This window comes from Dreissena polymorpha, chromosome 4, assembly GCF_020536995.1.
Source record: "Dreissena polymorpha isolate Duluth1 chromosome 4, UMN_Dpol_1.0, whole genome shotgun sequence".
Classification (NCBI taxonomy): domain Eukaryota; kingdom Metazoa; phylum Mollusca; class Bivalvia; order Myida; family Dreissenidae; genus Dreissena; species Dreissena polymorpha.
In genome coordinates this window covers 75,749,045-75,760,236 of record NC_068358.1, presented here as the reverse complement: position 1 = coordinate 75,760,236, position 11,192 = coordinate 75,749,045, and the positions used below count along the sequence as shown (strand labels likewise).

At 34.8% G+C, this 11,192-nt stretch overlaps 2 protein-coding genes and 1 non-coding gene across 6 annotated transcripts in view; 2 read left to right on the top strand and 1 right to left on the bottom strand.

Annotated features, from left to right (window-relative positions):
* LOC127876885 (tumor necrosis factor alpha-induced protein 8-like) overlaps nucleotides 1-11,192 on the bottom strand; it is a 174,236-nt gene that overhangs the window by 38,857 nt on the left and 124,187 nt on the right. The window lies entirely within an intron of this gene.
* Nucleotides 876-949, top strand: Trnat-ugu (transfer RNA threonine (anticodon UGU)). Its single transcript has one exon. It is a non-coding gene; the product is annotated as a tRNA-Thr (tRNA).
* LOC127876881 (60S ribosomal protein L17-like) lies at nucleotides 1,432-8,264 on the top strand. 2 transcript variants are annotated; one of them, XM_052422386.1, is made up of 7 exons: nucleotides 1,432-1,528; nucleotides 1,816-1,863; nucleotides 2,412-2,452; nucleotides 2,919-3,053; nucleotides 3,642-3,740; nucleotides 4,876-4,972; nucleotides 8,050-8,264. In XM_052422386.1, the coding sequence occupies exons 1-7, from the start codon at nucleotides 1,447-1,449 to the stop codon at nucleotides 8,196-8,198; spliced, it is 651 nt and encodes a 216-aa protein (XP_052278346.1). In that variant the 5' UTR covers nucleotides 1,432-1,446; the 3' UTR covers nucleotides 8,199-8,264. The 2 variants fall into 2 exon arrangements, with proteins under 2 accessions (XP_052278346.1, XP_052278347.1); XM_052422387.1 differs by lacking the exon at nucleotides 1,432-1,528 and adding an exon at nucleotides 1,550-1,609.

The window sequence follows — 11,192 nt, the reverse complement described above, 5'->3', positions numbered from 1 at the left end:
TGGGGTACTGATTAATGAGCCTACCAAATATATGTGCGTGTAGATATATACGTAAATAATCATATATCTAAATCAATTTGGCCCATATAGTTTATTGATTTGCAATATTTGTGTAATTGATACACAAATCGCTAAGTCGCTAATGTCAGTATTCTTTTATTTATTTTGTCATCCTTCTGTTTCTTTAGATTAATCTTACAAATAATGTGTTTGTACGTGTTGTTAATTTGATCCGACATATTTCTAACACAAAATACTAGCATTGCCGGCGTGTGTATATTAATTGGTTTTAATTGGTGTGTAATAAGTGGTCTTTAACCTACTAATTAACTGATTTATAGGCTGAGATTTAATAAGACATAACATACTTAAAAATTATCATTTTTTGTTTAATTTATTGTTATGTTTCATCAACAGACAAGGATTATCACAAACAATTTAACGTTTTGAAATAGTATTATTTGTAAAGCCCACAAATAAAGGGTCAGTGGAACTTTTGACAAAGTTTGCTCCAGAGTTGTATTAAACGGCATCACGGTATATTGTTTCTTTAAAAATTCGATGCCAGAATGCGATTGCAGTATACACGTGTTTTTACGAAACTGGTATTGTGTATATATGTGTCACAGTCGGGAAAGCATTCGCCCTGTTAGCGATGTGTCCCGGTTTCGAGTCCCGGATTGGCCGCACAATATTCTCACCCTGTGACATTTTGCGCCCAACGGGGGACCATGACTTTACCTGAGTATACACCTACGGAGGCCCATGGTTAATTATATAACACCCCGAATCCCTGTATTCGAAGACGAATACATATTCAAGTGGGGTGTATGTCATGTCTGAACTTGGTCACGTAAGGGGAGAAGTTGTGTGGTGGCCCGGTTAGCTCAGTCGGGAGAGCATTCGCCCTGTACGCGAGGTGTCCCGGATTCGAGTCCCGGACTGGCCGCACAATTTTCTCACCCTGTGACATATGTATAATGAAACCTTTTTTTAAATGTATTGCGTACTAAACATAAAACAGACTGTGCTTGTCTTAAGAAAATTACTTATTCGTTTATATATTCCTATAGGCTAGAAATATTAGTACTGAAATTGACTTTGATAATTATTCTTTTTTTTAGTTCTGATTTATGCAAAAAGGTGTTCAGTTCAAGTAAAGCATTGCAGTGCATAGGGGGATAAAGCGATTGAAAGCCCCGCTAAATCTCACACTTAGCCCAAAATTAATAAACCCACAAACGTGCACACAATCATTCACTCAAATAAAACATGTATTAATACATATCACGGTAACATCTTAATTCAAATATTAAACAATATTACATAATATAACTTCGACTTAATTGAAATTTAATGATATTATTGTTTAATTTTCGCCTTGAGAAATAGATTTGAGACTTTCTGGAGTAAGATGAATTTAAACACAATCAGACACCTAGCTTCATGGCGTCTGATATATCGCAGATACAACTCAAGTGGATCAATCGTGTTCAAATTAATAATAATACCGTTGTGAAGATACCAGGTACACAGGGGAACGTTCATTTAGTGCCGCGTATTTAACAGTCCGTTGATACGTGTATTTCCTTTTCCGGTTCAAACTAAGGTCTGAAACATCACTTTTGTAAATACACACACTTTATCCATTATGATCTCCTAAATACCTGTCACTTTTACCAAAGTTAACCAATGAAATATCCCACTATCTAATAAGCGAACGTTGGAAATATATTTGACACATGCTATTATCAAAGTAACTTGTTTTAAGACTTGTTATTTATCCATATGAATTTATTTACATCAAATTTGTAGGAACCAAAATGACGAGGTACGCAACAGAACCCGAGAATCCAACCAAATGTGAGTTTTTAAATAAAATCTTTTATTATCGAAGTAAGAACTGTAGCCGGGTTCCAATGTTTATTCTCAGAGCACTATAACGGGACTTGTCAGTTTGACAAAATTACAATTATCGATAAACTCTCGGTCATACATTCTCATAAGAATGTATGCATAATGTACACACAAGCATAATTCTTTGTTGCACAGTCATGTTCGTTTACTGATTGTCATCCATTCAAATAGGAAACTAAATGTTTGCATCGCTTTTAATTGGTAAATTAGTAAAGTAAGTGTTGTACATACATAACATTTAAACTTAAAATATAACCAAATTCAAATGCCTGTGTTGTTTAGAGAGCCCACCTTCAAACACAAGGACAGGCACAATTTTGTGTCATCTTTTTGCTTTTAATTACAATTTTTGAAACTACTCTTAGTAATAGAATTTGATTCAACATTCAGCTAAGTCCCGATGTTTAAAGATTTTTAATGTTGTGTACAAGTTATGATTGGTTGTTTATATTTCATTTCCTGTTATGTTAATTAGAGGTACTCTTGTGTTGCAGCTGCCAAAGCAAGGGGTTCTTACCTGCGTGTCCACTTCAAGGTACAATTTTATTACGATCAATAGCATTTACTTTCCTGCTAAACCACCATTTATGGCACATAATTTATTATATATGAGGATTTTCAAGTTGATAAATGCAAATCAACCATCAAACATTATCTTTTGAAATCAAGACTGTAACATATAGATTGTAAATTTTTCATTCATTAAGTTTAACTTAGGATATATCCAGTTTTAATTTCAGACGATATAAATTCAACATAGCTCAAGGTCCAACCAACATCTGCATAATAGCATATATCTGTCATGCTACAAGCATTTACCTTTTATTCAAATTAGCAGCTAGTACTTACACTGAACTGTTACCAAGCTAAAAACTTATGTTTGCTACCATTGCTTCATTACAGAGTTTTGACTGCCATTTTTAGATAGGTACATACAAGGCAATATTCATTATATCAAAATGTCATACATAAGGAAAATTGTAGTGTTGCTGCCTTTACAGAACACACGGGAGACAGCAGGTGCTATTAAGCACATGCATGTGAAAAGAGCCACCAGATACCTAAAGAATGTCATTGCCCATAAGGAAGTAGTTCCATTTGTGCATTTCAATGGTGCTGTTGGCAGGAAGTCACAGGTCAGTACAGCTTCACTATCATTTGTTCATACTCTTTGCACTAGCCTAAAGCCTATTGGAAATTCTACCATTTCACTATGATTGAATAAGGCCAAACTTTAAGCAATGTTTTTCTAGCAAGACTGACAAATCAAAATCGCCATAAGTCAATAACAGTGGTGTCATTTTTAAACGGATTTCCATGGATCCCATGTATCCAGGGGGTCATTTCTGAGATTTGTGTATATTCACAATTTATTGAAAGAGAAGATGCATTAATGTTGGGTTTACACCTGCAGAAGACTGTTATTGTCCCCTACTAGTGAAACCGGAGGGGACTTATGGTTTGCGCTCTGTCTGTCTGTCACATTTTTCTGGATCCTGCGATAACTTTAAAAGTTCTTCATATTTTTTCATGAAACTTGAAACATGGATAGATTATGGCAATATGGAGATTATGCACGTCATTTCATTTTGTTCCTACGTCAAGAATTCTGGTTGCCATAGCAACAAATAATTATTTTTTACTGATAATTGTGGAGTTACACCGTTAGGGGACAATATTGCTTGGCAATCTCTTGTTTTAATTTTTAATTTGTCTCATTGTAGGCCAAAGCCTGGGGAGTCACACAGGGTCGATGGCCGAAAAAGAGTGCAGAGTTCCTTCTTCAGCTCTTGAAAAATGCAGAGAGTAATGCAGAGTTTAAGGTGCTTGTCATGCTTGTGTAACAGAAATATTAGACTGTCAACTGAATCCTATTACTTTATAACTGAAATCGTATATTTTTTAAAGCCGCCCATATTTCCTATATCCTCCTATTTTTGAAAATGTATGTCAAGTATAAGGATTTATGCATCTAACATTTTCCAGTTCACAGTATGATTTAATGAAGGACATGTATTCTCTTGCACAAAACTTAGGTCAATAAATTTTTCATAGCAGGCATATCTCAATTGACAATTAAAGTAAGTGAATAAGTTCAGCACAATTTTTTGTGTCAATTAAAATGCAAGCTGTATAAGGTTTAGTAAATATACAATCCTTTTATTGTAAAATTATTTGTACATAAACACTTCTGTAGCTTGAAAAAACTATTTGTATCACAGACTAGAATTTGTTTAATACAAATACTTTTTCTGTACTTTCTTTTAAAGGAAAGTAACAAGTTTATTACTGTCCAGTATAAATTTGTATACCAACATGTCATTTAAAATAATACAAATTGAGTTCTTATGATGAAAATAAATAATTGAAGAATTACATTATGAATGTAATATTCTATGTAAGATACAGTGAAAAACAGCAGCCAATTTTGGAGGTGAAAATGTGTGTCTGATATTTCAGAAATGGTGGTAAAGGTTCTTAAAGAAATATTTAATATTAAGTATCCAAAACCCTGAGTGTGTCTTAGGCTGGTTAGGTTTAAATGTTGTCGGAGAATGCTTCGATTTTGTATTAAAAAAAAAATTGCCTCATACAGTACACATATTTATTTTGTGCTGCTGACAAAATAGTAAGAGAAAGAAGTATCCCAAAGAAAAAAGTCCCAATATAAATGAAATCTAAACTGTGAAGATATTTTTATATTTTTCTTAATTTTAATTTTGAAAAATAATGCTTATCAAGAACAACATTCCCTGCCTTGATTGGATTATTATAAGGCTTCGTTTGCATGAAAAATAGATAGTGTTGTCCTTGAGCAGTCTGTGCCCACTTCAAAGAATAATCTCAGACAAAACTGCTTATATGCATTAAACCCTGTTTTCCCAGAGTGCAGCACATATACATTGTTCTCTGATGACAAATTGTCTTAAACATGATATTGATGCACTCAATTTTTAGGGTCTTGACACAGATCATCTCATCATTGAACACATTATGGTGAACGCAGCTCCTAAAATGAGACGAAGAACGTACAGAGCTCACGGAAGAATTAACCGTAAGTCATTTCTGTCTGCATTGGAGCCATTTTGAATATTACATACAGGGTTGTTGTTTTTTTTCCACCTTTTTGGGAATGGGTGCGGTCCCTTTGGATTGGCAGTGTTTTTTTATATCAAATTTGGGCCTGTACATACATATTTTTCCCAAATGGGATCCTAAAGTTTTAAATTGAAGGTTTAAAAAAACACTAAAATAAACAATGTCAAATAAATCTCTACATTTAGTTTATTTTCCATCAAGCTTGATACCTTAAACCTTAGTAAATCTGTTCACATCAATTTTATTCTCAAATTTTGGAGCATTTGTCAATTAAAAGAAGGCAACAATTATTTCCCAATTTAAGCCAAAACGACACGATTTTTCCCAATCCAAACACTGGGAATTTTTTTATTAATTTTGACTTAAATTGGGAAATCACTGTTGATGTTTTTGTTTTGCTAACAATCCAGAATAAAAGTGATTTCAATATTATATTTTCAAAGGTTCAATTTACAGAGCTGGATTGGAGATGAACAAAATGTTTCAACATTTTTTTAATGAAATTTCGGAAGTGGGTATAGTAATAGTCTCTGTCTGTCCTTCCGTCCGAAACTTTGTCCAGAGTATAACTCCAAATCTATTCAATGGGTTTACTTTAAACTTAGAATATAAACAGATGGCATCTAGGAGATCTATTCAATGAATTTACTTTAAACTTAGAATATAAACAGATGGCAACTAGAAGAAGTGCAGTGACCAAGAACCATAGCTCTATCTACCTTAGTTTTTAAATGATCTCCCTTTATTTAATTTCAAAGTAAATTTTTGTCTGGAGCATAACTCTATATCTACTGAAGGGCTTTACTTGAAACTATAAATATAAACAGATGGCAACTAGGAGAAGTGCAGTGAATATGAACCATAACTCTTATCGGCCGTAGTTTTTTAATTATCTCCCTTTATTTAATTTCATAGTAAATTTGTATCCGTTTTGTCACAGATGACACATGTGTCATGTTTTACAAATATTTTTCTACTCTCTAAAACAAATGTTCTCATACAAGCAAACACATTTCAGCGTGGATGGCCATGTTAATATGGCTCTTGTTATTTTTTAAGTTAATTGGGAAATTTTGGGTCCCATTTGGGAAAAAGTTTTGCTTTTTATTCCTTGCCAAAGACGGAGGGATATAGCATTGGCCTTGTCCATTAGTCCATCCGTCGATTTGTCACAAAACCTGTTAGGGTTATATCTCAGAAACTATAGAAGATCAACATGAAACTTCATAGGTGTATGGATATCAATGAGAAGTGCCACGCACAAGAATCATAACCCTACACTTTCTTTAATAAGTGTTATTGACCTTTGTTTTTTGTATGATGAAACTTTTCAAGGCCATATCTCAAATACCATGCAAGATTTCAGTATGAAATTTAATTGGTGTATTGATATTAATGAGAAACCATAACCCTTTTTATTTCTTAAATAAGAGTTATTGCCCTTTGTTGTTGTTGTATGATGGAACTTTTCAGGGTCCTATATCTCATATGCAATACAACATTTCAACATTAAACTTCATGGGTGTGTAGAAGTCAATGGGGAAAAAGTGCCATGCACAAGAACCATAACCCTGCACTTTCTTAACTCAGAGTTATTGCCCTTTGTTGTTTGTGTATGATGTAACTTTTCAAGGCTATATCTCAGATACACTACAAGATTTTAACATGAAACGCAGGCTTTTTCCGCCCTATGCCACGGGTCCGAAATTCGGCCCCATTCCCAATGCAAATCTGGTTGTTTTTTTCCAATTGAAAAAAAAATTCCCAATTAAAAAAAAAAAAAAAAAAAAAAATTTTTTTTTTTTTTTCTTTTTTTTTTTTTTTACCCTTTTTATATATAAGTTGACCTGATCTGGTGTAGAAAATAGAAAGTATTGCATAATTAAATTATCTGTTGCCTTGAATTTGTTTTAAGAACTGTAAAATATGTTAATGATTATTTAAGACTTTCCTTTTTTTCCTCAAAATCCGGCGCTTCCCGTGATTTTTTTCACCTCAAAAAGGCCAAGCCTTTTTCCCAAATTCAGATTAAAAAACCTGCACTAATCACACATGTTCATAATATTTTGTAAAATTTTAATAATAAGATATCAAAATAGTCGTTATTTACCAGTTAATGGCTTCTTTGAAATATAAGAAACACTGTTTTAAATAATTTACATGCGATAATTTTTCCCAATTGAGCCAATTTAGCGATTAATTTTTTTCCCAAAATGGGGGTTTTCACGACGCGAAATTCCCAAAATTCCAGTGTGGCGTTTTCCCAAAATGGAGCGGAAAAAGCCTGAAACGTAGTGGTGTGTAGATATCAATCAGGAGAATCACAATTCATACATACGATTACCCTACACTTAATTATAAGCTCGGCTGTTTTCGGAGAAAACCCGAGGTATTGTCATAGCCAGCTCGTCGTCCTAAAACCTTAACATTGGCTCTAAAATCAAAGTGCTTCCACCTACAACTTTGAAACTTCATATGTAGATGCACCTTGATGAGTTCTACACACCACACCCAATTTTGGGTCACTAGGTCAAAGGTCAAGGTCACTGTGACCTAAAAAAAATTAAAAAATATGTGTTCTGACAAGCTGTCGCAGCCGAGCGTTGGCACCCGTTATGCGGTGCTCTTGTTACCTATAATTATTACCCTACAGTGAATGATTATACTGAATATCAAAGGATTAGCACCGATCCATAAACAAGGTTTATTTTGCAGGAGATATCAATTCAAAAAATTTGCTTGTTATGTTAGGAATGGGTCCCTCTACTGGACACAAATTTAACAACAAAAAAACACTGATATACAATTATCTGTGCTCACTCAATTGTAAAAATATAATTGCACCAATTTAAAGTGTTTTAAATTTTGAGTCACGCTTGTTAAAAATTGCTATAAATGTATTGTATATCTGCAAGTAGCTATTATTTTATGTGATTACATTTTCATTTTCTTTAAGGTTGCACAAGATGAGTTTATTTTATTAATTGTCAATAAAGCTGGATCAAACTTTAAACGTCTTCCTTGCCATTGCAGCTTACATGAGCAGCCCATGCCACGTTGAAATTATTTTGGCCGAGCGTGAGCAAGCTGTGCCCAAGCCAGTGGGTGGGGAGGATGAGCCCGTCAAGAAAAAGGTCTCACAGAAGAAGCTGAAGAGGCAGAAGATGATGATGAGGGAATAGACTTTACTTAATGCTTCACTCAGTCATGTGGATTGTACAGAGCGGCAGAATAAAGAGAAAAAACAGTATTGTGTTCCCAGTACAAATATATTTCGACTTTGCTTTAAAGAGTTACTTAGAGCTGAAACACCATTCTTTGAACAGGCTGAGGATGGTGATGATGAGCTTCTTGTGTCATTTGACAAAGCTCTGAAATAGGTGTGGCAAGGATGTTGTAGATTTGTCCCCTTTAGTTTAAACTGAGCATAGGTCTTCAACTACTAAATGTAGTAATGTGTAACTTACTAGTGAGATACGTGTCCCCATCATTAAGAGTAAAGATTGTACACAGGAACAGTTACTGTTACAGGTACTCTCCTACTAGTGAGATACGTGTCCCCATCATTAAGAGTAAAGACTGTACACAGGAACAGTTACCGGTACTCTCCTACTAGTGAGATACGTGTCCCCATCATTAAGAGTAAAGACTGTACACAGGAACAGTTACTGTTACCGGTACTCTCCTACTAGTTAGATACATGTCCGCATCATTAAGAGTAAAGACTGTACACAGGAACAGTTACTGTTACCGGTACTCTCCTACTAGTTAGATACGTGTCCGCATCATTAAGAGTAAAGACTGTACACAGGAACAGTAACTGTTACCGGTACTCTCCTACTAGTTAGATACATGTCCGCATCATTAAGAGTAAAGACTGTACACAGGAACAGTTACTGTTACCGGTACTCTCCTACTAGTTAGATATGTGTCCGCATCATTAAGAGTAAAGACTGTACACAGGAACAGTAACTGTTACCGGTACTCTCCTACTAGTTAGATACATGTCCGCATCATAAAGAGTAAAGACTGTACACAGGAACAGTAACTGTTACCGGTACTCTCCTACTAGTTAGATACATGTCCGCATCATTAAGAGTAAAGACTGTACACAGGAACAGTAACTGTTACCGGTACTCTCCTACTAGTTAGATACATGTCCGCATCATTAAGAGTAAAGACTGTACACAGGCACAGTTACTGTTACCGATACTCTCCTACTAGTTAAGATACATGTCCGCATCATTAAGAGTAAAGGTTGTACACAGGAACAGTTACTGTTACCGGTACTCCTACTTTTCACATGATGGTCCATATATTTTTAAGCTATTGAGCATCGGCCTACTTGCAGAGTTCTAGATGGTATTAAAATGGATAAGGTGTGAAGAGACTACAATTGAATGGTAGCAATATTTGGTCATTCAAAACATTGAACCAAATATGCATCTCGAAATGTAATGTACAATCTGCCTAAACCACAGTGGAAAGCTTTAGGATGGCTTGTTTATGGCAATGGGTTCTATAGTTTGTATTGGGTTAGACTTAGATGGCAGAAATCCAGGTTTATTGCAATTTGCGTAACTAGACGAACAGATAATTATTATCGCATTCTGTCAAACTGGCACCTTACTGTTTAAATTAAGATTATTTCTTTTTTATGCCCCCGGATTGAAAGATCGGGGTATATTGTTTTTGGCCTTACTGTCTGTCCGTTTGTCATTCATTGTATGTGTGTGTCCCAAAACTTTAACCTCGGTTAAAGTTTGATACTTTTGCAATATTGAAGATAGCAACTTCATATTTGGCATGCATGTGTATCTTACGGAGCTGCACATTTTGAGTGGTGAAGTCAAGGTCATCCTTCAAGGTCAAATATTGTATTTTTCTTTCCTAAAACTTTAACCTTTGTTAAAGTTTGGTCATAACTTTTTGAATATTGAAGATAGCAACTTTATATTTGGCATGCATGTGTATCTCATGGAGCTGCACATTTTGAGGGGTGAAAGGTCAAGGTCTTCCTTCAAGGTCAAATTTATGGCTTCAAAGCAGCGCAATAGGGGGCATTTTGTTTCTGACAAACACATCTCTTGTTTTTACTTAAAATGGAATAGTAAATGCGTATCTTACATGCTGAAACAAAATGAATTAAAATGGTTCTAGAAACTACCCTGTACATGGATGGTTTAACTTGCATCATGCAACAAAGGGAAAGAAAGATATGTAAGTCGTAAATTTGCGCAATGTATGTAGCTTGAAAATTGAGAACTTGGTGATTCCACTGATGGAGTCTGGAAAGCAGACAATCATTTGATCGGATATACTGACAAAGTCAACACCACCTGCATTGTGAGAATGAAAGTTTGCATGGATTTCCATGTTCATGTATTTTTATTGATTCTGTTCTTAGTGCACAGTTGAAAACCGCAGTTCATGAAATGAATGTTTCACAATTGTTCACTGGGCACCAAGACAGCTAGCTTAGTTTGTTAAATGCTCAACTACAAATCTGAAGATCTCATTTTCGTTCCTGAGCCCATCTATGTAACATTGGTAGGGAAATCCATTTTAGGGCTGTTCTCCCTTACACCTCTTAATCAAGTAGGTTAGTCACTGGCTTAAGCACTTTGCACTGATTGACCAGCTAACCCATGAAGTGTGTATTGGTAAACTGATTGCCATGATATGAGCACTTCTCACTGATCAACCAGCTAACCCATGAAGTGTGTATTGGTAAACTGATTGCCATGATATGAGCACTTCTCACTGATCGACCAGCTAACCCATGAAGTGTGTATTGGTAAACTGATTGCCATGATATGAGCTCAAATACTGGTGAAAACACAAACAATCAAACAACAAAATTGGCAGTCAAAGGATGGGCATGCTGTTCGTGATGTAATTTTTGGCTAGCTGAGAAATTATTTGCTCTGCTTAAACGTTTAAAAGCTGTGGAAGCATTGTATTGTCTACTCTTATTTTGACAAAATTTAGCACTTTCTCAGGGAAAATACTGTTTTAACCAGATCCAAAACTTTGCCTACCTTTTGAAGCAAATATTATTTTTGTATTATATTAAGAGTTATTTCCCATTGTTTTTATATTTAAAATTTGTCTGATGTATGTATTGATAATTAAGAGGTATCATCATCAAATACAAAGATCTTATTGGCTTTAAG

Bases quoted from the DNA above. Each gene is read 5' to 3' on its own strand.
- LOC127876881 (XM_052422386.1), top strand. From the start codon at position 1,447: ATGGCGTCTGATATATCGCAGATACAACTCAAGTGGATCAATCGTGTT. The intron at 1,864-2,411 runs GTGAGTTTTTAA...CTTGTGTTGCAG, and splicing joins ACCCGAGAATCCAACCAAAT to CTGCCAAAGCAAGGGGTTCT. The intron at 3,054-3,641 runs GTCAGTACAGCT...GTCTCATTGTAG, and splicing joins CTGTTGGCAGGAAGTCACAG to GCCAAAGCCTGGGGAGTCAC.